Source organism: Sinohyriopsis cumingii, chromosome 1, assembly GCF_028554795.1.
Source record: "Sinohyriopsis cumingii isolate HCF-2022 chromosome 1, ASM2855479v2, whole genome shotgun sequence".
Classification (NCBI taxonomy): Eukaryota; Metazoa; Mollusca; class Bivalvia; order Unionida; family Unionidae; genus Sinohyriopsis; species Sinohyriopsis cumingii.
In genome coordinates, this window is record NC_142961.1 from 135981204 (window position 1) to 136009040 (window position 27837).

General features: G+C 35.0%; 1 protein-coding gene across 1 annotated transcript in view; it reads left to right on the forward strand.

Annotated features, from left to right (window-relative positions):
* The first annotated feature begins 231 nt into the window (after window positions 1–231).
* LOC149807915 (uncharacterized) overlaps window positions 232–27837 on the forward strand; it is a 45498-nt gene continuing 17892 nt past the window's right edge. Inside the window, exons 1-7 of the mRNA XM_089948156.1 lie at window positions 232–340; window positions 869–916; window positions 9578–9657; window positions 12534–12605; window positions 15876–16011; window positions 25404–25498; window positions 26792–26863. Coding sequence (XP_089804282.1) covers window positions 316–340; window positions 869–916; window positions 9578–9657; window positions 12534–12605; window positions 15876–16011; window positions 25404–25498; window positions 26792–26863 — 528 coding nt within the window. The 5' untranslated portion in view covers window positions 232–315. The remainder of the gene's footprint in view (window positions 341–868; window positions 917–9577; window positions 9658–12533; window positions 12606–15875; window positions 16012–25403; window positions 25499–26791; window positions 26864–27837) is intronic.

Genomic DNA, 27837 nt, shown 5'->3' on the forward strand with positions numbered 1-27837 from the left:
TGACTATTAGAAGCTTTTTGGTATCTTCTTCGTGTCGTCGTATGTGTGTACTCATGTGTCTGCAGAAATGACACAAATTATTTGGTTCAGCAGGATAACGGGTACATTTTAGTATTTAGGTCTATCATTTTTCTCAATAAATGCACCGAGAACTAGAAGTTCTGTTCATTTTACCGTTCTTTTCAGGACACGATTCAAACATATGTTCTTGATTTTGCACCTTGAGTTTGTGAGATACGGTATCAAAATCTTATCTGGCAATAGACTGACAATATAAATCTTAACTGACCCTTCTACGGCGGACGCCAAGGGATAATGGAGATACCGTCACTTTTTCTTGGTAATTACTAATGTTTATGTTCTCATATTAAATTAAATCACATATTTCTGTGAATGGAAGACAGGATCTAGTTCATGTATTTTTCTTAATTAATTTGGATTCTTTGGATGGTAGGTCATTAAACAAATCGATTACTTGCATAATTTTTTTGCCAGTTAATCACTATCATTAACGCTCTTTTACACCAGTCGATCACTATCACGACTGTTTTCAATCTAATTGTGTAGTGAAAACTTATAAAGATCCTTAAAATTCTGAAAGCTTTAAGTTAATTGTAAAGATGCAGTTTCAAGTTGGCATGCTTGCTCGCGATTTCTGGATACAATTTTAATTGAATCCCTTGTTCAGAAATACTTGTATTTTCATATTAGGGAGTTATTAAACGATGTTTATTAGAATAATTATTTGTAGAAGACAATGACTGATATATAGATTATTACGAAACAAAAATATAATCATTTATTGTATTATTTGTCACTTGTTCCTGCAGCTTTTGTTTCTCACTTGGCATCCGTTTTCAATTTGTAGCCTTCCTTATCCTTTTTGTGGAGGGACGGGGGAATGAAAAGCGGCAAAGTAAGAGGTTTTTATTACATCACTGTTTGATTTTTGATAAAACCTGATTATTCTACATGCATAAATGAAGTGATGAAAGATGAATAACATTGTTCACTACTTAAAGAATTATAATAAATAAACAATACAATACAATACATGATAATTCCTCTGTGGACTCGTAGTGAAATAAAATCAAGCTGCTGAGATCAGTGAAATTTAGTTCTGAGTCTTTAAAGGCGGTTAACCGGATATACAATTTCGCCTATTTAACATGACGGTGTTACTTGAACTTTTCCATTGTAAGAGGCAGCTAACTGTCATATCATTACCAAACAAAAAATGCATACTAGTATTACAAACATGCATAATAGTATTACAAACATGCATACTAGTATTACAAACATGTATTTATAACAAAATATTTAATGTTCATATGATGTGCTTACATGTTTAGTTTTTATCTGTAATACATAGCTTTGAATCATTTGTAATGAAATTTATTGTACAACAATACTATCTTGACCTGTCACTCTGTTGCGCCAATCTTAACGCCTCGTTTATAATGTAATATTGTCTTCAATGCCGTTGTTTTATACTATAAAAATGTATTACAATATTGTTTTTTCTTTGAATGGAATCTGTATGCTTTGTTCATCTGCATGTGATTTATGTCAGCTTTTTATGCATCCAACTATTGGCCACTTCCACAGACCGGCTTTGGGCATGCTTGATATAAATAGTTCTGAGTAGTGTATACAGTGATTTGGATTTTTAACGTAGCTTTAACAATTTTTCAGCCACATCGCTACTATGTCTGCAGTGTGGCAATTTATAGTGATGTCTGGCACTGTGGCATCATGCCGCAGACATGTAGCACGATGTCCCACTAGTCACATTATTCTGACACCAGGCCGACCAGTCCTAACACTAACCTCTTAACGCTGAGCTCCAAGCGAGGCAGCTGTTAGTACCATTTTTGTAAGTTTCTGGTAGGACTCGGAAGGGAGTGTATACAGCTTATCAGCGTAATATTAACACATACCAGATAAGTTTCGTTTCCAATAAGGTCACCTAAACTGTAACTGCACAGATATTATCATACTAGGAACTAGAAATCCTTACACACTGGGGCCTTTCCGCCAATCATCAGAAATAAACCCACCTTGTAAATACTACAGCACTCACATGTACCTACTAAATGGCGTGGTGACGTGGTGAACACATCACACAAAAACAATACCGGTGACTCGACTGAGCTGACTTATTCTTGGCGGAAATATACTCACTAAAAAGAAACCCCCATCTTTTACTGAACTTGCGCAACAATAATTCCATAAAGGTGCCATAATGATTTGGACATGACTTCATTTTTCCTTGAGCAGTTTAGTATGCGAATAAGTTCTTACGCAATTAACTATTTTCCCCATCTTACACTGTCTCATTCCATAGAAGTATATGCGAGATGCAATTCTGCAGAAATGTCTCGAGGTTTGTGACCGTGGTAACTGAATACAGTCAAGCGCACAATGTCTGTAACAAAGGTGAAGGAAGAATGTGCATATTCTAGTCTGCCTTTGAATCAATTCATATAAATGCAAAATACAGTGAAATATCGTCCATAATCGCGCAAATTAGCAATCCAGCTGAGGATTGTTGAACATGAATATTTATAACGTACAAATTAATTACTAATCGGATAATTTGAATTTCTGATCTCCTCAAACCCAGCACAATAATTAAACCAATACACCGAACAAAACAACTAAAAACAAAAGAACCCCACCAAAGAAAATACAAACAAATAAACAAACAAACAAAACACCCCCACCCCAGAAAAATAAAAAATGGGGAATACATAAGCTATATGTTCAGAAATTATCCATTCACAATCTGCATGTTAGTTGAGGTTATTAAAATGCACTGAGGTACCAGAAACCGGAAGTTACACCGGATCTGATGACGACACTACCGAGTCAATTAATTAGGAAATACATTACTGCAACAACGTTACAGATAATCTGAAAACACTTTTTCTTGCTACCAACATAATCTGCTTTAGTGAAGACAGTTGGTTGAGTTGTCGGATTGGTGTTTGTGAACCAAGCAACCCATGTTGGTTATTTAGTTCCGAGACGATTTAAACAAAATGCTTTTTCCATGAGCATACCAGAACAATCGAATGCAAACGTCCCATGCTGGTGAGTTTGGAACCCGTATTATTTCGGTTGCACATCCGACATCCTATTCACTGATCCACCGCGATGGCGTAGTGACGGCATACAAGAGAAATGAAGAAAAGAAAAAAAAGATCTAAAATGGCGGCGGCCAAACAACAATAGGTAAATTGCTCTATCAAAAGGCATTCAATGTCAGAGCCAAGGTCTGACAGATTTCCACCGCTGACTACAACTACTCAATTTCTGTCAGAAGAAACCAGAAAGAGAAACAGTGCACCTGCGCCGAAGAGTCTCTCCATTATGTGCATGGTACACGTGATGATAACACATCTATCCAATCAGACACCTTGTCCACCGACATTGATTCACAATTAAAGAAAATGTGTTATTCATATCATTCCCATATTTCTAATCCGGAATGTTTCTCTCATAGATATGGTATTTGACGAAAGATCCATGACTATCTATTTTGGAGACATTCTGAATCTTTCTATGGCATTGACAAAAACATAATGACCTGGTATAAATCAATGCTGATTAAATGGATGAATCCTTGCTCAATTGCTTTCAATGTGTCCCAATTATAAGAAGAAACACTAACAAAATCATTCTAGCATACAAATATGCACAATGATGCTTGAACTAAAACCTAATTATAATGGTGATCGACCTGCTAATATTAAAGACATTTTAGTGTCCGTGATAACCACTATATTAATATGTCGGGCAGTGTTTCTGATGTTCGACAACGGAGTTAACTACCAACTTTACGATATTTATACATTCACTAAAAGTGACATTATTGCACTGCAAAATGACATAAAGCTAGCAGTAATTCGCCTTGCATTCCTTGAACGTGAAATCAGACAATTCATGTAGGATAATGATAGCACGAATGAGGTAATTTACTACAGATTACAAACCCGTCCAAGAACAGCAACTCATCTATTCCTGCTGTGACGGCTGGTAAGAACCATCTAACATCTTGTAACATCACCAAGAAGAGATCAACTTCGACAGAATAAATACACTTTACCATAATACAAGCCTGGAATTCTGAGCATCATCTTCACGACCAAAAGCTGATATCACATCGCCAAGACACTCTTGACCACTTAGATTGGTCAAACCAGGATCTCCTGCAAATAAATATAAAGATGACCCACACACTGAAAAAGATTCTCCAATGTCTTGAAGTCAACGCCAAGTCTCTCTCATGATACATCTTCACAGAATATCTCCTGAACGTCAATGGGGAACTAATAAACTGCGAAAACACGTCAAATTTCTCTCACATCAGCTTATTAACATTGTATGACAGTGCATGCACTGGGTTATATGGCAACAAAGACACAAACGTTCATGCTAATGAACCGCAATTTACAATAAACGTACCAGTAAGACATTCAATTTCTTCTAGCAATCAAAAATATTTACAAATGAAAATAGCCAATAGAAGAAAGATTTTTTAAATTGCCTATGCAAATAGTATCTCAGTAAAAGACGTGATTCAAACTAATTCACAAAATGCATTTGCAAGTTCTAAAACACCTATCATAATCAGAAAAATAAGAATCTTACACGACGTCATCATATATTTGTCTCAACATTTATTGAACCTGTATGATCCTGTCCTATCGTTTCATTCATGTTTTCCCAAAACAGCAAATACAATAATTGTACTTGTTGTGAAGATCTGTTTAATCCTTTTTCTCGCGTTACTTGTCAAAACAGGGTGTTTTGCTGATGTATCGAAAGAACTTGAAACAAAAACTGAGCCAATGAAATATAAAAAATAGCTTAATAGGCGTGAAGTTTGTTGATTTTTTTTGCAAACTCATGTACTTATCGTGTGCATATATGCCTTCGCAAAATGATATCAAAGATTATAGACAAAGCATATAAGTTCTTGATGACTTGAACGATGTTAATTCGAAAAAAAGGTGTGCATTAATTGCAGGTGTTTATTCGAAAGAAAGGTGATGCATTAATTGCAGGTGATTTGAATGCAAGCGCTCTAAAGGAAACATTTCCAGATGTAATGAATTGAAACACATTTTTAATATGACTTGTATCCATGTTATCAATGCTTACCAAACTGCTCTGGACAGAGGTATTCATATAACCCTCTAAGAACATATTTAAGGACGATATTTTCATGTTCATTGTATGTAGCTGTGAAATAAATGATGAACGAAAAACGTTCACAATATCGGATGACAATAGCCAGTTTAACCGCTAAGAAAACTTGGCGGCCAGTTTAGAATAAGCGATGCCTCGGGGTGTGGGGATGGGGGTGGGGGACAAAGTGCAAAGTTCGTCTACGGCACCAAATACCCTTGTACCGGCCCTGCCGCTGACTTGTCTATATTTCGCTCAATCCATACACAAAATAGCGTGCCGCCAGAGCTAACGAAAGTACAATATATAATGCCGTGGTGCAAAGTTGACGAAAAGTGTCTCTGTGTGTGTGCGTACGTGCGTGTGTGTGTGTGTGTGTGTGTGTGTGTTTGATTAGGATTTTTAACCTAGCTTTAAAATGTTCAGTCTTATCGCTACGATGTCTGCAGTGTGGCAGATTATTGTGATGTCTAGCACTGAGACATCATGTCGCAGACATGTATTATGTTGTATCACCCAGTCACATTATCCTGACATCAGGCCTACCAGTCCTAACACTAGCCTCTTAATGCTGAACGCATGCGAGGCAGCTGTTAGTAACATTTTTGTAAGTCTTTGATATGACTCGGCCGGGGTTCGAACCCACGACCTCCCGCTTCCGAGGTGGACGCTTTAACCACTAGCCATCGAAAACTATTCGCAAATATTAAAACTCACTGAAGACTATCTTACATGAATGCCGAGCACTGGCGATTAACGGGCTTTGACATAAAGCAGTAGGAGTAAAGAAAGGGGATTTGGGACCACTATACCTGGGAGCAATAATATTACCCGTTAGCATTTGGAGGGGTTGGGAGGGTGTGTCTATGTAGGTCTCTGGCTGTCAAAGTAACGTGGGTGTCTATAACCAAAACACCAGTTAAAGAGTAGATGGGACTATGGGATTAAGTGAGTGTAGTTGGAGTATTAATTAGGAGCTATCATTTCTTAAGCCGGGTTGTCAGTTTCGGTAGTTACTGCTTATGCAAGAACACTACTGACGGTGTACGTTACTCATGGAATATATATCGCTCCTTTCCAAGTTAAAATATCTTCTCGGAGGTTCTTTCCAAACAGGGGAAATCTGTATATATCTTGCAACGAAAATCTTGTTAAGTTAAAAGTTTCATAGGACGCAATAGCCGCAAAAATGGCAGCTTAGTAAAACAAAAAAGCCCTCACCCACATCGGTTAACAAGTGGTGAACTACACACCAATTTTAGATGCAGGTTACTACGATATTCCTTTATAAACCATGAGTCTCAGAAGATCACAGATATGCACCTGGACGCCCTTAGGCCATTACAACAGTCTTTACCAAGAAGTGCTTTAATACATACTGTGCCATTTACGCCCATAGATATAGACGCATAATTAAACCATACTACGTTCCTAATTGTGTTTTGTAAGTTTGTATACTTGTTTATACTATATATCGACAACCAGGGGATTTAACTCGTATGACCCATGCTTCCACCAATCCGGTGTGTGTTTATAAAGACTAATTATAATGATGAAAGTGGGCTGAAAACAATGTTGCGCACTGGCCTTGTCCATTGAGATGACGAATAAGCTAGATTGCGACTCCATGCCGGCGAGCTATTGGATCCAGCACTGTCGACCTACAGACGGTTCGTCTAGAAAAAAAGCTGGGTGTGACCATATGCATAATGCCACGGGACATTGTCAGACGTTTGCTAAGAGAAGAGTCGCTACCTGGCATTCCTAAAACCCTTGACCAGTATTTCACTATATTCGAGTTGACGGTAACCTGCAGCAATTGCTTCATCGGCTCCCACTCCAAATGAGCTAGCTGTATCCGCCGACAACATCGGAAACATGAGGGCCTCCGACGTGAACTCTTGCTGTTGACCCGCCCGGATATCGTTGAGGCGCCAGTTAACCTGGCCGTTTACCATCCCACTGTTACAACAGGTCGTTTGATAGTACACAGACCGATAAGGGTGCCAGACTGGCCCTTTGAAATGTGGCCGACAACATTCAACCCGCAAATGTTGCAGCAAATCATATATTGACCATCAACATGCGCACGCATGAAAGGTACTCAGACGATAGAGCCTTTTCAGTAAAAAGATATATATACGACGAGGACGGGAAGGCAAAGAGTATGGCAACAACACGAATGTGGCTCTAAAAGACCTCAGTCCCACTATTGAACGGTTGTGACTTCAGTGTGGACAAGGCTCGTGACATCATGACCGGTGGCGACAAACATAATAATTGGCTTTGCCGCCCCTACGAAGTACCACGACACAGCAAAGGAGGATACGTAACCAGAAAAAAGATGGAAAGGGTCTCTGAGGCTGATGATAGCATGACTGATGCCTTGAGTATGGACCAAACTAAAATGATGCTCAGGACAGACTCGTAATCATACAGTGACCATTCTACTAATAACCACGGTTACCTGAGTGCACTGATGTTGCCAAAATCATGCTGAGATCAAGGACAGGCAGACAATGACTATGGTGATGTTAATGACAAAGACCTGGGGGTCTCGAGTGTAGCCATATCTGTCGATACCATGTGGGGACATTTAGACATAAAAGGGAACATAATGGTGGGTATAAGAGAGCATCTTGGTCCAAGCGTCGCTGCCAACAAGCCATACGTTAGCAAGGTTAGTATTTCAGGTTCATTGTGCGCTATATCCACCCCTCTGATTAAGCAGGCTAATACAGAGGTAAACATGCGAGAACCAACCGATCCTCAGGATACCGCTTAAAAGGTATATTACCGATGATGGAAAGCACAGAGCGGACGAGGGGAGGGGTGGAAACTGGGGATATATCCACGGGGTTCGGGCCCGTAACCCGGGACGAACAACACTTTTTAATTTTATGAAAGAAATTTTTGTTTGAACAAGAACTAGGAGAGGTCCGGGTGTTTCTTACCCCAGGGCCCATGAACGCTACTCAACGGCCCTGGGGATGCATCCCACCACCATTTATATGCTACTAATAGGTTTGCCAGTTTATCCTTAATTTATGCTTATTGATTTCATTGCGAATTGCACGGAAGTACTAACAAGTGTCGAATACAGAAAAGGTCCGGTATTGTTAGTCACAAAAAGTACTTTTTCTGACCTTTTCTCCTGCTGCAGATATATCAGCAAACCATTGGCACAGCGTAATGTACCGGTACTGTCATCGATTCTAACCATTGGCACAGAGCAATGTACCGGTACTGTCATCGATTCCATAGAAATCAACAATCTTGACAACAAGGTCATTACAAGCAGAAATACTCATGCAGTGTCACTGAAGGTGAAAAAGACATCCTTAATCGATCTAGATATATATATTTAAACCAAATTTTCATTTCAGTGGCCTCAATACAGAACATACTCTGTTGGCATCGTGCTGCAATTTTTTAAACAAGAAATGGAGTTCAAATGTCATCAGCATTAGAGCTCTCACTTCAATCAAAGCGGTATCTTCATCAACATATGATGAATGCTATATTTTATACACGTACTTGTAATGATGCTCATATGTTTTTGTCCCATCATGTTTTTATTACTTACTCCCTATTGCCCTTATTGTTGTATAAATATACATTGCTTTGCATATGTGAATTCATCCTCGTTTGCTTTAGCAATCTGCTAGATTTATTGTATTTCTTTTGTCATTGTTTGCATCGATATCCAAATACAGGTTATGAAATTGCTTTCATATATTCTTAATTCCATTCCGACAGATTTGATTGTAACGCATATATTCTGTTTTGAAATAGTTTATTCTTTGAACATGCACATTTTTCACAAACACCTCAAACAATATTTTATTTGAAACAGTGTTTTCAAAAAAGGAAGTCCGAAAGAAAGGAATATTCAACATAACAAAATGATGTATGAGCGAAAAACAAGATATATTTAATTGACAATAGGAATTGGGGTGTAGTTACTAATAGTTAACATTATTACACACTTTAATATAAAGCTTTGTTAGCTAATTACACTGTGTTAATAATTTTGATTATCCTAGTATTATATAACAATTTGACGTTGATACTTTATGTTTGCTTTCAAACTACTGCAAAACAAGCCAATGATACTGAAGTTGTAACACCAATTGAAACCGTATTTGCAAAATGTGCTGGTTGTACTTCTATTTTCGCGTTCTTCTAAACAAGTGATGCATCATTATCCAAACAATGTATGCAAATGCTTTACTTTACATCAACATATTTTATACAATCTATACTAGTATTTTTTAGTCAATTAAGAGTTTATGATAATGATGTATTTTTCTACTAACAGTATCTAGCAAAATCGCACTTGTTCTTATATAAAACCTTGAATACCTTTAAACAACTTTAGCTGGACCGGCTTGCTTGCAATGTCTCAAGTACGCAGAAGCCCACGACTGCGAGACTGTTACAAGATGCGAGGCAGACGAGGTAAGATATTTAGAGCATAAGTCTGCTATGTTGTTTTATCTATCTGTTTATTCCGATTGCGCAGACTTGTTTCGGTTGTTACATCGTCGCAAATGTATTCTTATCGGCAAAGCGTTAGATGCAAAATTTATGACAGCATTAGCACAGATATATGACAGAAAATATAAAAACATCATACACTTATCTCTAGTTAAACACCTCATGCAGTTTATCTCTAGTTAAAGACACCATACAGTTTATCTTCAGCTAAACACACCATACAGTTTATCTCTAGTTAAACACATCATACAGTTTATCTCAGCATATCTCTAGTTAAAGACACCATACAGTTTATCTCTGGTTAAAGAACCATACAGTTTATCTCTAAACACATCATACGGTTTATCTCTAGTTAAAGACACCATACAGATTATCTCTAGCTAAACACATGATACAGTTTATCTCAAGTTAAAGACACCATACAGCTTATCTCTAGTTAAATACATCATACAGTTTATCTCTAGTTAAAGACATCATATAGCTTATCTCTAGTTAAACACATCATACGCTTTATCTCTAGTTAAAGACACAATACAGTTTATCTCTAGTTAAACACACCATACAGTTTATCTCTAGTTAAACAAATCATACGGTTTATCTCTAGTTAAATGCACCATATAAATAATTTATATCTAGCAAAATACACCATACAGTTTATCTCTGGTTAAATACATCATACAGTTTATCTCTAGTTAAATACATCATACAGTTTATCTCTAGTTAAAGATATCATACAGTTTATCTCCAGTTAAACACACCATACAGTTTATCTCTAGTTAAACACATCATACAGTTTATCTCTAGCTAAACACATCATATGGTTTATCCCTAGTTAACGACACCATAAAGCATATCTCTAGTTAAAGACACCATACAGTTTATCTCTGGTTAAAGAACCATACAGTTTATCTCTAGTTAAACACATCATACGGTTTATCTCTAGTTAAAGACACCATAAGTTTATCTCTAGTTAAACACACGATACAGTTTATCTCTAGTTAAACACATCATACGGTTTATCTCTAGTTAAAGACACCATACAGATTATCTCTAGCTAAGCACATCATACAGTTTATCTCAAGATAAAGACACCATACAGATTATCTCTAGTTAAAGACACCATACATTTTGTCTCTAGTTCAAGACACCATACATCTTATCTCTAGTTAAAGACACCATACAGTTTACCTCTAGTTAAATACATCATACAATTTATCTCTAGTTAAAGACATCATACAGCTTATCTCTAGTGAAACACAGCATACGGTTTATCTCTAGTTAAAGACACAATATAGTTTATCTCTAGTTAAACACACCATACAGTTTATCTCTAGTTAAACAAATCATACGGTTTATCTCTAGTTAAATGCGCCATATAGATTATCTCTAGCAAAATACACCATACAGTTTATCTCTAGTTAAATACATCATACAGTTTATCTCTAGTTAAACACATCATACAGTTTATCTCTAGTTAAAGACACCATACAGTTTAAGCCAAGTTATAGACACCATACAGTCTAACTCTACTTCAAGACACCATACAGTTTATCTCTAGTTAAAGACACCATACAGTTTATCCCTAGTTAGAGACACCATACAGTTTGACTCTAGTTAAAGACACCATACAGTTTATCTCTAGTTAAAAACACCATACAATTTATCGCTAGATAAACACATAATAGTTATCTCTGGTTAACCGTATAATGCAGCTATTTGTAGTTAAGCACGTGATATAGTTACCACTTGTTACACACATCGTACAGTTATCTCTAACTAAACACATCATACAGTTATCCCTCGTTAAGCACATCATACAATTATCTATAGTTAAACAAGTTACAGTTAGCGCAAGTTACACACGACATACACTAATATATAGTTAAACACATCATACAGTTATTTCAAGTATAACACATTATACAATTATCTCTAGTTAAACGGATCATATAGTTAGACAAAATTTGATAGGAAAAATCACTGCTTCACCTGAAAATATAATTGTTTGTTGTACTACATCACAAGCTGACTCATTACGTCACAATGATGTCAAAGAGTTTGTGTCTGCTAATCTGCAGTATATTCTATCGTTCAATAAATCTAGAGGCATTTATGTCATATTTGCATATATGCTAGAGTAAATTTAAATCCAGTCTCAACCAGGGTAAAGACAATTTAATTTGGGATATATGTGACCTATATAAATCTCTTATGCGCTTTTTTGTCAGGCGTTGACCATCACTGAAAGTATGGGCTGAACGTCGCTACTCTTTAAGGAGATTACTTAAACAAATGCAATTTGCAAACGATTAAGTACAAAAGAACAAGAAGAACAAAAAAGGCAAAACAATTTTAGATGAATAGGATTTAACAGTTATGGTTCATTAAATGAAAATGTTCATATATAATGACTAACTCCTATATTTCTTTAATGCTCACCAAAAAAGGTAAAATTGCTCAGCTCGCTTCAGACATTTTATTCGAAAGGATGTCTGACGTAAAATCTTCACCATAAAATTTTATTTTTTAATTTCCATTGCATATATAATACAGTTTTCAATTCAAATTGGATGAATTATTGTGCCATTAGACTTTGTGTCATATAAATCCGAAGAAATAAAAAGCAAATACAAACACAGTTTGGCATGTTTTATTATAGTTATTGGCCGGAACTAGATATTTTCTTCATTTCGGATTGAAAGATAAGTACGAAATCGATATGTAACAAGGAGATACGCAAACCAACGGGGAGGTATTTACAGTATGTCTAGCAGTGATAAGACAATGCAATATTGTAATGTAGACTGCTCTTTTAGCAATTCTCTGTATTATTTCAGGAATGCTTCACAGAGCAGTATATTACCTTAGAAGGACATATCTTCTTCGACCTCGGATGCAAATCAAAGCAGGTGCGTTCATTTAATAATTATGTTCTAAATTTTACTAATTATTTGTAACCAGCATTTAGATTATGTGAAGCTAAAATCTAGGAGTTGTTTGTCCACAGCAGCACGAAGAAACTATTTGCGTATTCAGTTCCTACATGATTTAACAATATTTGCTATTAATGGTCTGAACCCATTTCTTGAAATTCGTTAGACGACTTAGACTTCTTTGTGTACAGAATTCATGAAATCATGAAGCTGCGAATCGAATGCATATAATCCAAGAGCGGCGTTCGATTTGCTACGGCGGTTAGTGCAATATAAACGATTTCCAATCTTTATGATACATGAATCCTGCAAAATATGAAGTTCAGTACTTAATGGGTGGCATATTAGTGATATCAAACAGGAATACAGTAGATTTCAATAAGAATAATTCGCCTTTTCGACACATAGTTTCCAACATCGTTAATTCGTGTGTATTTTAAATATGAAAACCATTCATGTTCAGCATACGTACACCATCCAATAAGGAAATGCATTACATTGAAAAGATTCAAAATCCCTTTCGCTAAAATGTTTACTCTCTTTTTACTTTTGTTTCTGTGAAGTGAATGCCATTTGAAAGAAAGTGATAGCTTTCAAACGCCACTTTGCTATGTTACATTCACATATAAGCATTATCAATTATGTTAAAGAGAAGCTGACGGCCTGTTTGATCCGAAGGGTTACCATCATTTCAATTGATTGCATTGGGAATAGTTTTATAGCTTGCTGTTATTAATAAAGTTCGTACGGTGCACAGAGTATTTGTTACTGCTACCATTCCGGTATATTCCCGTGTGTTTCTCCATTTTGTGAGAAATTAATTGTAAGGAACTATTCAACCAAATTCCAAGAAATTGCAATACTGACTTAGAAAAACAATCTTTGAAATAATGATTTCGTTATGAACTATCAACAGTTCATCAAGTACATACATCACTGAATTTTAAGCTCATTCAAGACATAGTACATGTAAACATAAGCCTCTGAAATTGTGACCATTTAAATATTACTCTTTTCTTTACACATTAATAAATCAAACAGATAAAGAAAGATTTAAACAAGACTAGTCAATTTAGAAGTTTTAAGTTGTAACAATGAGGAAGTTACATACCCTTCTCACAGCAATCCTTTTTCAATACATATGTGGAAGTTACATACCCTTCTCATATCAATCCTTTTTCAATACATATGTGGAAGTTACATACCCTTCTCGTAGCAATCCTTTTTCAATACATATGTGGAAGTTACATACCCTTCTCACAGCAATCCTTTTACAATACATATGTGGAAGTTACATACCCTTCTCGTAGCAATCCTTTTTCAATACATATGTGGAAGTTACATACCCTTCTAATAGCAATCCTTTTTCAATACATATGTGGAAGTTACATACCCTTCTCATAGCAATCCTTTTTCAATACATATGTGGAAGTTACATACCCTTCTCATAGCAATCCTTTTTCAATACATATGTGGAAGTTACATACCCTTCTCGTAGCAATCCTTTTTCAATACATATGTGGAAGTTACATACCCTTCTCATAGCAATCCTTTTTCAATACATATGTGGAAGTTACATACCCTTCTCGTAGCAATCCTTTTTCAATACATATTTGGAAGTTACATACCCTTCTAATAGCAATCCTTTTTCAATACATATGTGAAAGTTACATACCCTTCTCGTAGCAATCCTTTTTCAATACATATGTGGAAGTTACATACCCTTCTCATAGCAATCCTTTTTCAATTCATATGTGGAAGTTACATACCCTTCTCACAGCAATCCTTTTTCAATACATATGTGGAAGTTACATACCCTTCTCAGATCAATCCTTTTTCAATACATATGTGGAAGTTACATACCCTTCTAATAGCAATCCTTTTTCAATACATATGTGAAAGTTACATACCCTTCTCGTAGCAATCCTTTTTCAATACATATGTGGAAGTTACATACCCTTCTCATAGCAATCCTTTTTCAATACATATGTGGAAGTTACATACCCTTCTCACAGCAATCCTTTTTCAATACATATGTGGAAGTTACATACCCTTCTCAGATCAATCCTTTTTCAATACATATGTGGAAGTTACATACCCTTCTCGTAGCAATCCTTTTCCAATACATATGTGGAAGTTACATACCCTTCTCACAGCAATCCTTTTTCAATACATATGTGGAAGTTACATACCCTTCTCGTAGCAATCCTTTTTCAATACATATTTGGAAGTTACATACCCTTCTAATAGCAATCCTTTTTCAATACATATGTAGAAGTTACATACCCTTCTCATAGCAATCCTTTTTCAATACATATGTGGAAGTTACATACCCTTCTCATAGCAATCCTTTTTCAATACATATGTGGAAGTTACATACCCTTCTCGTAGCAATCCTTTTTCAATACATATTTGGAAGTTACATACCCTTCTCATAGCAATCCTTTTTCAATACATATGTGGAAGTTACATACCCTTCTCGTAGCAATCCTTTTTCAATACATATTTGGAAGTTACATACCCTTCTAATAGCAATCCTTTTTCAATACATATGTGGAAGTTACATACCCTTCTCATAGCAGTCCTTTTTCAATACATATGTGGAAGTTACATACCCTTCTCATAGCAATCCTTTTTCAATACATATGTGGACGTTACATACCCTTCTCATAGCAATCCTTTTTCAATACATATGTGGAAGTTACATACCCTTCTCGTAGCAATCCTTTTTCAATACATATGTGGAAGTTACATACCCTTCTCATAGCAATCCTTTTTCAATACATATGTGGACGTTACATACCCTTCTCATGGCAATCCTTTTTCAATACATATGTGGAAGTTACATACCCTTCTCGTAGCAATCCTTTTTCAATACATATGTGGAAGTTACATACCCTTCTCGTAGCAATCCTTTTTCAATACATATGTGGAAGTTACATACCCTTCTCGTAGCAATCCTTCTTCAATACATATGTGGAAGTTACATACCCTTCTCATAGCAATCCTTTTTCAATACATATGTGGAAGTTACATACCCTTCTCGTAGCAATCCTTTTTCAATACATATGTGGAAGCAAAATATATATATGTTTAAGCACAGTTTGAAGAGGAGACTAAACTCGGAACGCTTCTATACATTAAAACACAGAATCATGAATTACTTTACATGGAAAATATATCACCATTGCAATCAAATATTACTTATATTTTCAGTGGAACTATATCGTATTTTTTAAATTTTAGATTTGTGATGCCATAAACAAATTCGGTAAAAGGTCACTAGGTCAGCCACAAAGGAGACAGTCGGATGGACGTATAACTCTTTGTGAAGAATGCTGTACTGGAGAGTATTGTAACGGCAAAGGATGTGACTCGTACAGTAAGTTTTCTAACAAGAACAGAACACAAAACGTCAAAGGACACAAAAGGTCCCACATTAACGTTGAACATAATACCTGTCAATACAGATTCTTAAATTAATTGTGAAAGTCAGGTTTCATATGTGCTATATTTTTTGACTGATATCTTGTTTTTATTTATTTATATATTTCATCTATGTATGAATGTCTTATTATATGCTATATATATATATATATATATATATATATATATATATATATATATATATATATATATATATATATATATATATATATATATATAGCATCTTCTTTTGAATTTAAAATAAAATGAATATCATTTCAAGGCATTCATCATCGTCCAGTAGGTATATTTCGCCTATTTTTTGCTTCTTTAGTGCCCTCCTTCTACGTCTATCTCTGTTTATTTCTTCTTCTGTCAAGGTTGTTTGCTTTGGTTCTATTGTTATTGTCTCTTTTGGTGTTGTCATTGTAGTTGGCTGATTATCCATCATGTACTCTAGGCATTCATCATAGACTTCCAGGTACATTTCTATCTGTTCATCTGTCTAGGCATCCATCTTAGTCTTCCACGTACACTTCTATCTGTTCATCTGTCTAGGCATGCATCATAGTCTTCCAGGTACATTTATATCTGTTCATCTGTCTAGGCATGCATCATAGTCTTCCAGATACATTTCTATCTGTTCATTTGCCTAGGCATTCATCATAGTCTTCCAGGTACATTTCAATCTGTTCATCTGTCAGACCTGATTGTGCTGATTGTACTGTTCCAGTTGTATTTGTTACTGTTGCGGTTGTAATTGTCGCTTTGTTGCACTGTTTTTCTCCTTGTTCCTTTTTTTGCCTAGCTATCTGTTTCTGCTTCTCTTTTTGTGTGTTTTCCTTCTTAATAATTTGATGTGTTTGTTTCTTTGTTTTTTCTCCCATTCTTTGTTTTTCTTGGATTTCGTCTGCTTTTTGTTTCTGTATTCCTGTTACTTGTTTCAGCAATTTCTTTTGTTGTTGTTGCTGGACTTGCTTTAGCTCTAGTTGGTGTTTTTGTTTCCTTGTTGGTGTTTTGAGCTTTGATTTTATTGTCTTTAGGTGGGGTTTTTTTGTCACTCCATCTCTTGTTTCTGATTGTATTGCTGCTGTTGTTGTTTTTGTCCATTTTGTTGCCTTTGCTGTTTTTTGTGGTTTTGTTTTAGGTTCTGTTTTTTCTCTTGGTGTTGCTGTTTGTCTAACTATCTCTTGTTTCTGATTTTCTTGTTGATGTTGTTGTTGTTGTTCCTCTTGCCTAAAAGTTGGGAAAAATTCCAGCGTTTCAGAGTAAGTTTGTTTATTTTCCTTTCTCCCTGTGTGGGTCTCCGCTGGGTTTTTGGGGCCTTTATGTGGAGTGTGCCCTGTCTCTCCACATCTGTTACACTTTCTGTGGTGTGTGCATCCATTCATCCATATACCATGCTTTTGTCGAAAATCCATGTAGATAGAAAGCCCTTTAAATTCCTCTAAGTTTTGTCTTTTCAATTTCAAGTATTCTAATTCCGTTATATATTAAAAATCATGGGACGGTCGCTAATCTTAATTTTCCTACCTTTACGTCAAATTTATTTTCGAACCGGTCGACGGTGTCTTCTAAAGGTATCTCCATGGGAATGTCGGATAAGTCAAGTTCTCCTGCTTGATTCTTGATTGTTTTAGGATTGGTACCGGTGTTTTTTACTACTACTGTCTCTCCTGAAGTGTTTAATTTTCCATACGGCATTACCGGCAGGTTCCCTCCGGGTCTTATCCTTTCCTGTTTATAGCGTATAGTTGTTGCAAGATGTCTGGGTTTCTGATTTTCAAGGCTATTATTACAGTTGATGTAACAGGTACTCTTTCTCTTGGTATGTTCCTCATGTCGACTTCGTGGGTACCATCCTGATAATAACATTCAAGGAATGACCCTTCTTCTCTCTCAATTCTCTTTGTCTTAAAATATTTTTCCAAGTTTCTTATTGCATTGTGGGCAGCCGCCATGTTTTCTTGCTTTCCTTGTTCGTGAGTAGAATTCACCTTTCATATTTACTTTTTCTGTAATTTTTTCTGTCTTCTTTGTATATTTTTTTATACTTTTGTATAATATTCCATCGATTCCTTACTTCTCTCTTGAAATAAAGTTAATGTGCGCTCTTAGGAGCAGCCTTGATTGCCAATTGCTTTCTCGGAGCCTTTCCTCTGGTGGACTTCTTGCTGTTTGCTTTGTACGTGTCATTGCCGATGATAAAACATACTTTTCTTCTCAGGAAGGAGTACCAGTATGAATAAATTGAGATAAACATTTTCTTAACATTTTTTATTATGTATAATGTATTATTTTTATTATATTATATCATGATATAAGATTGAAGATTGTTCAATAATCCATCAGAACTCAAATTATAAAATAAACATTATGATCTGCATAATACTTACACACATATATATATATACATTAGTAATCTATGAAAAATTAATCATAATCTATCGAGAAAATAATTCCTAATACCTCTTCCTTTTAAATTAATAAGTAAACTTATTATTATGATATTAGTTTATAACGTTCACTATTTTAAGTTATTCTTTAAATTAGAAAAATATAAAACTATTCTTAAATTATTGTAAAAAGGGACGTAATTCAAATGCCAATCCTTAACATAGTTTAAAGAACATAACACATTATATTAGAAGAAAATAAAAGAAGAAAAAAATTAATGAATGTCGTATAGTGTTTTGGAATTTAGACCTTTTGGATATGTCGTTTTAAGACGGTGAATCGATTGGGTTTCCTTTAACTGACGTTCCATCTCAGAATCAGACTATTGTTTAGACTTTTTAAATTGAAAGATCAATATTCAATATCATTTTATGAACATTTGTAGAGGGCAAAGGTTGGAGCCGACTACGTACTCGAATTGAGTGTTTTTATTAAAGTGCAACCAAAACTAGCCCTACATTTCAATATGACTTAAAATTAACGTGTATGTATTTATACAAGGATCTATTTAATGTCTGAAAACAAAGAGATTTGTCTAAAGTGAACCCTTACTTTCCATGATTAACATGTTACTCTAAATATCATTAGTACAATAAAATTAGTTTACAGTAAAATATATGATTGTCATTAGGACTCCAAAGGTACACTTTTATTATCAAAATAATATCCAGCATAGAAAAATATATAGGAATATTATCGTATTAAAAACATACAGAAGTCAGTCGAAACATCCTCAGTCTTGTCTGTCGCAATCAGTTTTTTATATAGAAATAAACAACTTTCTCTTTGAAGAGAGCGAGCTTATCAGGCATTATAATCATGTAGAGGAACATTACGTTTCATTGTGGATATCACGTTAAAGGAACCAAATTCAACAAAATTCCAGGAACTAACAATATTGTTTGATTTTGTTTTCACCTTGAATGTGGAAAAAATCAATCTCCTACATCAGAAAATTGTACTGGTTTAATTGAAGAGGGCAAGGTTGCTCATGTTGGTACGTTAGTGATATTAAAAGCATAATATTGACTCAGAAAACGGTTTTCTGAATTACTCTAAAACACACACAAACGGTAACATTCTTAGACACAATTTCTTTACCATTATATCTCATTCAGATGCCATCAGCGCGTGTTATAGACTTATCTAAGATAGGTTTGGAAATTATATTAAATTTTATCTGTTAATTTCAGAATTCATTTTTAAATTGGGTTTTGTATTTATTTTGTTTCTCTGTATGTTCCAATCGTAGTATTTCCTTTGTGCTTTGATGCTTACTCTAATGTTAAAAATGTGAACTTACATCATCATCCTTTTTATACAATGTGAACTTACATCATCATTCTTTGTATACAATGTGAACTTACATCATCATCCTTTGTACGTTTTGTATCGTCCTCTTGGCAATGAATTGTTTTAAATATTACATGATGCGTAAAAAGACAATCACATTTACGACTTGAATTGTCGTAAAAAGACAACCACATTTACGACTTTTATTGAGTACATGATAAGCATGCACTAACAACCTCAAATCGAATCTAGATGAATAAATGTGCTCCATGTTACGGTTGCATAAGCGTCAAGGGAACGCCGTAAGGCCGAGAGACAGTAGCTGTCTGATAGTACATAACAAATTTATGAAGGTGCCAAAATGAATTGCTTATGCGCCAAAATCCACCTATTTCAGTATAAAAATCACCGAGAGTAACAGCTATTCTGCACCACAGACAAATTATTGGCGAGAAAATTATCTACACCAATTCCAACCACATTCTTCCCAGAGCGTCTACCAGATCATTTTGCTAATTTCTTCCGTAACACAGTGATAATTATCAGACATCGATTTGACAGCATTTTATTAAAGTGCTTGGATGCTATACTGCCAGCTCTGACTGACAACATACATACTTCTCTTTATGCTGGTATTTTACAACCACATTTTAAAACTATTTTAAGGCTCCTTTTAAGAAAGCCGCTTATGGATCCTAACAACTTGAAAAACTATCGGCCTGTGTCTAACCTCTCTTTCATGTAAATAAAAGCTTAGAAAAAGTAGTTCTGTCTCAAATGGCATTTCACTTTAATTTACATAATCTCTTTAGCAATTCCCATTCGGCTGATCGCCCCTGTCACAGCACTGAAACTGCCATCCTAAAAATTGTTAATGACCTTTTGTCCTTTTGGATAATGGTAAAATATCAGTTCTCACACTCTTTGACCTATCCGCATCAGTTGATACATCGACCATGATATATTACTTGCCGTCTGCAGCATGTTTTTGGCATTCATAGTACAGCTTTATCATGGTTCAAGTAATAACTAACTGACAGAAGCTATTTCAGTAGATGGTAACATTCCAGCCCATATAATCTTTGTTAATGTGACCCAAAGGGTTCTGTTCTAGGACCAAAGCTCTTCGTTCTGTACACATAGCCCCTATCAAGTATTATAAACCACCATTCTGTGTCTCATCAGTTGTATGCTAAGGACACTCAGCTGTACAAATCAAGCTGTTCAAATGAAGTTGCTTTTACCATTCAAAACATAGGGAAGTGACATCTGACATTAAGTCATGGATGCGGTTTAACAAGTTAGAAATGACTGCTGATAAAACTAAAATTATGATCGTTCCCTCTCAAACGCCCAACATATACCAGAATCAGTTAATATCAGCGACAAACCCACTAAATTAAGACAATCACTTAGCAATCTAGGTGTTACTTTCATAGCTCTCTCTCTCTCTCTCTCTCTCTCTCTCTCACACACACACACACACACACAATGTACCAACATGTCTTTAACATTTGTAGAGCAGCATACCTTGAGCTGAGACGCATCATAACTATTTGCAATCTTCAAATACCTTAAAGCCACATACAACCCTGCCTGTTCATTAGTACTCTTCTTTCTAGCAGTGTTTTTGAGACATTTTCATGTGTTTTATGTCTTATGTATGCAAACTGTTATTATGTCGTATGTACGCAAACTGTTATTATATGGTATGTATGCAAACTGTTATTATGTCGTATGTACGCAAACTGTTATTATATGGTATGTATGCAAACTGTTATTATGTCGTATGTACGCAAACTGTTATTATATGGTATGTATGCAAACTGTTATTATGTCGTATGTACGCAAACTGTTATTATATGGTATGTATGCAAACTGTTATTATGTCGTATGTACGCAAACTGTTATTATATGGTATGTATGCAAACTGTTATTATGCCCCTATGTGGTAACTTGATGCTGTAAAGCACCTTGAGAGTTTCTTAAACATTTAAGCGCTCTATTAAGTCGTCATTATTATTATTATTATTATTATTATTATTAAATGGCAAACACAACAACAATACTAAATTAAAAACAAAACATGTCCCACCTTTAAATAAACGTGTTTGTTTAATGCAGCTCCTTTAAGAATGAATGTATTTCGGTAAAAATAGAATCTGTACCTGACCTACATTTGTCAACACTTTTTATTTTACATGAAAGCTATCACTCAAGCATGGATATGTTTTTTTGCAAACATCTGTACCGGGCGATAAGGCATAGTCGCCTGAGTGTTTGGAAAGAGGTCCAATAAGTCTATTTCACCTATGCTAGCGCGATAATCAGTATCACAAACTAATCGAGCATCTAGTTAAAAAAGGCAACATATGACGTGTACATAGAAAATCATTCCATTTTGTAGCAGGACTTTGTAACACTTTGCGCAAGATTACATGATAATATATGACTTTGTTATAACACTTTACACATGAGTACATGATAATAATGACTTTGTTATAACACTTTACACATACATACATGATAATACATGACACTTCTTTGAAAGTACAAAATATGTTCCTAGATGAATGAACTGCAGAAAACGAGATTCGGATCACGTTGTCATGAATTGCTTTTAGTAATGATTTCAACTCCGAATAACTATAATAAATACAGTTCAATATTTCACTTACACCACAAATTTACGTGGAATATTCCTGGATGTTCTTGACATCAGTACATCTGCAAACGTGTACAATATCAGTAACAATAACAAATGTTTAGTATGATGTCTTAATTTATAATTTAGGATTTTAGTTCAGTTTGTAGACTTAGTATTATATATGTGTTTTGAGTACCAGTGGTCATGAGGAAACACTTTCAGCACTTAAATGATACTCATGCCCAAAACACCAACCTCAAAAGTACTACACTCCGAGGATCTAAATAGGACAGAAAGTGGGTATGTAACAGTATTTGATACTAAATGGATTTTCGTTTTCTAACGTTACTTCTAACTCTACTATTCTTTAAATTTTCGCACTTTTTCAATTTCCGGACCTAAACAATTTCTTGGTGGTGGCATCCGGATGAACAGTATTGGTACACTGACCTGAGACATTTGTCCTCTTGATGGATTCTCCCAAAATGCCTTTTTGACGTAATGTTAATGTCTACCCACCATGCTTTCCTCTATTATAAAGATAACCTGAAGTTCATCACTGTCATGCACGATTAAAGCAAGAAAGGCATAAAAAGTCTCGCATTAATGGAATTAAGATATTGTGTATAAGTTGTGAAAGTTAGGAATTCCACCCTGTAGTCTTAAAGAATTCATATAAATTAAAAACATATTATACAATTAATAACACAATACTCTCTGACGAGCACAGGGTGGTAATTAATACATCGTTAGAATTCAATTAAAAAGTAATTAATAATAATAATAATATTCGTCATCACGTCATCAAAGTAAGTGATATCCTTAATACTATAATATTTACTTTAGTTGAAAATATTTGCTCAAGTCGGTGTTATGTTTATAACCTTAAGTTTGCAAATCAACTAAGTATCATTCGTTGAAAATGGGACTTCTTATGTGCAAAATTGAAGCTTGTGGATGTCTTTCATACGCTTACATGTACTTGCTCAATATTTTAAATCTATAATCATATAATATTCATACCAATAGTCTTGATTTATGCTTCCTATGGCCGGCCAATCCTATCCAGTCATTAGAACTACTATACTCGGACTGTCCTATCCAATGATTGGACTTCGTATCGTTGGCATATCCTACACAACGATTAGACTTCCTATTAGACTTCCAATAATCGGCCAATCATATGCAGTTATTACAGTTGCAACCACTGGCAATTCCTTTATAATAATTAGACTTACTGCCACTGGCAAATCCCACATAATGATTAGACTTCCTATTGGTGGCGCTCACCAGATAATATGTACTTTTGAGAGAGTGACGTATGTAAGGTGAAGTAGTTCGCATTTAAAACATGCACAGTGGAGAGAACGTTTGCATATCTCTATGCTACATTAATGTAATGTGGATGATATTTCTTTTGGATATTGTACTTTTGGAAATTTTACATGATTTAAGCACACTGCTAACTAAAATGACTGCTCCCTTGTGTTAAAAAATCAGTCTGAATTAGTCTAAAGTACACTATACATAGCAGCTATTAAAATAGGGAAAATGAATTTTGCCAGACTAGACAATACCAGCTTCTGAAAGTGCAATGAATGAATTACCAAATATATAAAATGTAAAAAAAGTTATCGGCTCTTTTTTATACAATTGACCTCTGAAGTTCAGGAAGTGAAAATGACCAAGTAGAGCTAGCACTTTTTTGAAAGGTGCACATTTGAAGTAAGGCCAAGCTGTATACTCTATAACCCATAGTACACCCATCAATCATACACCAAAATAAAGGGAATTAAAGGTTCTTTGCATTATACCTAAGATATACAAGGTCTTTTTTAAATAGCCAGTATAACCAGTGAAGAAAGCCGGGGACATTCTTTTTCTTTAAATTCCTAACCCTATGCAAAATGCGAAACTGTATAGCGCCACCATTATTGGCCAGTCTCTTCGAATGATTAGACTTACTATCGCTGACAAACAATATACAATGATGAGCCTTCCTATTGTTGGCCAATCCGATACAGTGATTAGAGTCCCTATCATTGGCCATTTATATACTACCAATTACCAATTCTATAAGACTAATTACACTTACCAGCACTGGAAAATCCAATATTATCATTGGTCATTCCCATATAATGATTAGACGCATAATTGGCCTGTCCATTACAATGATTAAACTTCCTATAATTGGCCACTCCCATACAATGATTGGACTTATCATTTGTCTGTCCTATACAATGATTAGTATTATTATCACTGACCAGACCTATACAGTGATCAGATTTCCTATTACTGGTCATTCCAATACATTAATTAGACTTCCTAGTATTGGCCAATCCGATACAATGATTAGGCTTGCTATCATTGGCAAAATCCTGTACAATGAGCATGTTTCCTATCATTGCCTAAATACTAAGCAATGATCAGACTTCCTATCATTTCCATACAGAACTTAAATAGTTCCTTCATATATTTACACATTTTCTCAACTATTATATTAATACATTTGTTCGCTTCTAATACCTATTTCTAAAAGAAATATCAAAAATACGTAGATACTATTTAAAATGCGGTATCGGGGTTACTAGGCAGGTATTGGAAGTTTTCGACAACAGAGGCTGTTTGTTGAAAACGGCTTTCGTTGAATTTGTTTATATATAATGAAGGAAACAATCCAGATATTCAGTATTGCACCACCATACAACTAAATTACATTCGATTATAAGACATTTATGCGGAGGTGGCTATTGAGTTTGATGTTTCGTTCAAAAACGCGAAGACTTAATTCTGCACTTGAACATGTCTACAGAGTTATAGCTCTATGTACTGTTGAACCCTTTTATGCGATTTAAGCATGATACTATGATATGATTGTTCTAAAGAGGAAGAATTACTGTCATAACAAACTGTACAAACTAATTAGTTTTGAACTGTAAACTTATTTCTAGATTCCACTAAACGAATGTGCTACACGTGTTCTGGTGAGCAAGCGGTGGAAAACCCGAACGATTGTGCAACAGTTACCATGTGTGGGACACATGAGGTAAATATTTTCTCTTGCATTCGTCTCATATTTAAAGACCCACATTTATCCTATCTTTCAATGTGTCCTGGCTGCCAAACAAGATGTCGCCCGTTTGAAACTCGCGGCGGCATCCCAATTAAAAAAATTGTTTGCATTTTTTTTTTTTTTTTGAAAATTTCTTTATCATTCCCGTCCTAATAAGCTGGTAAGCATATAGTAAACCAAGGTAAATACCTTCTGCCGGACACGATGTAACCAGCAATGTAAGGACTTACTCCCGACATGTTTGACAGTAATGTAAATCTACCTTATTTCTCTGACAATATCAAATGTGTTGCAGCCATAACGGTATTAAATACAGATGGGATCATGCTATTAGAGTTACGAAATGTACCTGTCGTATCCATAGTAATTAATAATCATTACAAATTTTTAGCAAACCTTTCTAAGAAGCATTAGATTGGCTAAAATCGCATCATGTGACTTGAAAAACAAACAACAAACTGGAAGTTATTAGCTTTGAACACCAGTTACAGACTTGTAAAAACAAAAAGTTTTACAAGATTCTCGAGGTCATGAAGATTGAAAATTTACTAATTTATTAATTAACCACTTTCACTTCAGTAACAGCCGTTCGTGAAATATGCTATCGATTTTCAAGTTTCTTGACTTTATAAATGAAGCAAAATGTAAAGTTCAATTCCCATATAGCCTTTAAGATCGTAACACATTTTCACATTCTGTTTGTTGATATTTGTCTTTCGGTCTACATGTAGATATATACTTGGATTTGTAATAGCTGAAGAGGGACAGCATTGCATTTTACACAAATGTAGACTTGAAAACGTAACCTTCTTCTTCCTTGTACACACATTCTATATTTATGTAAAATGTCCTTAGCGAATACTAGTCAAAATAATTTTCGATGGTAAAGAGACCACTATCTATCTATCTATCTATCTATCCATCCATCCATCCATCCATCCATCTATCTATCTATCTATCTATCTATCTATCTAGTGGCCAGGTTCTAGGTGACAATTTAAAGATGACCAGTTTGAACTTATGTTTTTTAAGGAGCGGAAACCTTACAAATGCATACGGGTAAAGTGCAAAGTACTACTGTGTCTCATGGGGATATTTTATGCCTACGAAGCTTCTGTCCATAACAATGAAAAATAAAACGTTTATTAATATAGAGAAAGTTAAGACATCATCTTTGATTTCATTAATTAAAAGTGTACAGAAACATTACTGAGTAATATTTAGGAATTGAAAGAGATGAATAAACGATCCTCTCGAAACTTTCAGCAATGTTACCAGGCATATGGCCTAACGGATGAGTTACAGGCACGCTATGCCATGGGCTGCATATCAGATCGGGTGAGTCTCTCTCTCTCTCTCGTTCAATTCAAACAGTACTTAGAACACGTATATGCCTAAACAAACAGAACATCTACTATTGATATTTACAATACCTGAAGAAAGTTTGTTTTTCTATTATAACATTTTACTGCGCGAATATTGCATCATGAAGTCGTGGACATTGACATTCCACTCGACAATTTCTTATTTTTCACAGATTTAAATTCCTAAAGAAGTGAGTTTCGACATACGACCTGCGCAGTCATAAGTTTTGGAATGTGAATCCTTATGAGGAACGCTTATCTTCTTGTGAACTGGGCCTTTTTTTAAAAAGCATTTTATATGTACTAGATATCGAGTGTATCTAGCTCAGTTTCGTTCCGACAGTTAACTCCCAGTGTCAGAAAGCAAAAATATATACCAGATGTTTGGGGAAATCAAAAGTTGACATATTTAGTTGGCCAGGTTTATTTCACATCTAGCCTATCTTATGGTAATTGTTTAACAATAAACAGTATTAAAGAAAGAGTGAAAACAACAAGCTTTGACAAATTTAACAAATAATTTATTTCCCTGGAAAAACAATGTAAAAATGAAAAATTAAGAACTTACGGTTTCAAGAAATCAAATCCAGAAATAATCCAAGAATAATCCACGAATTAAATTTTAGAAGTCCTAGTAATTAAATGTTCTAATGAATTCACGTTTGCGTCCCGACGAAAAATCCAAAATGGAAGGCGAAGACGTATACTGTATTCAGTATAGTGCTGTAGTGTATACAGTTCTTTGCTATTACACAGACAATAATAGTCTAGTGTTTGAATTTTTGAATAAAAATTCAAGAAATGTCTTTGTCCAAGAATTCTGTATGAGCACTCAAATATTTCCAGGACTCATCTGGTCACAACGAAGCATTTTTCAGTGTCCAAAGTAAAAGCACAATTGAGATTATTTCTCTATTGACAAAGGTATTAAACATGACTAGTGCGCAA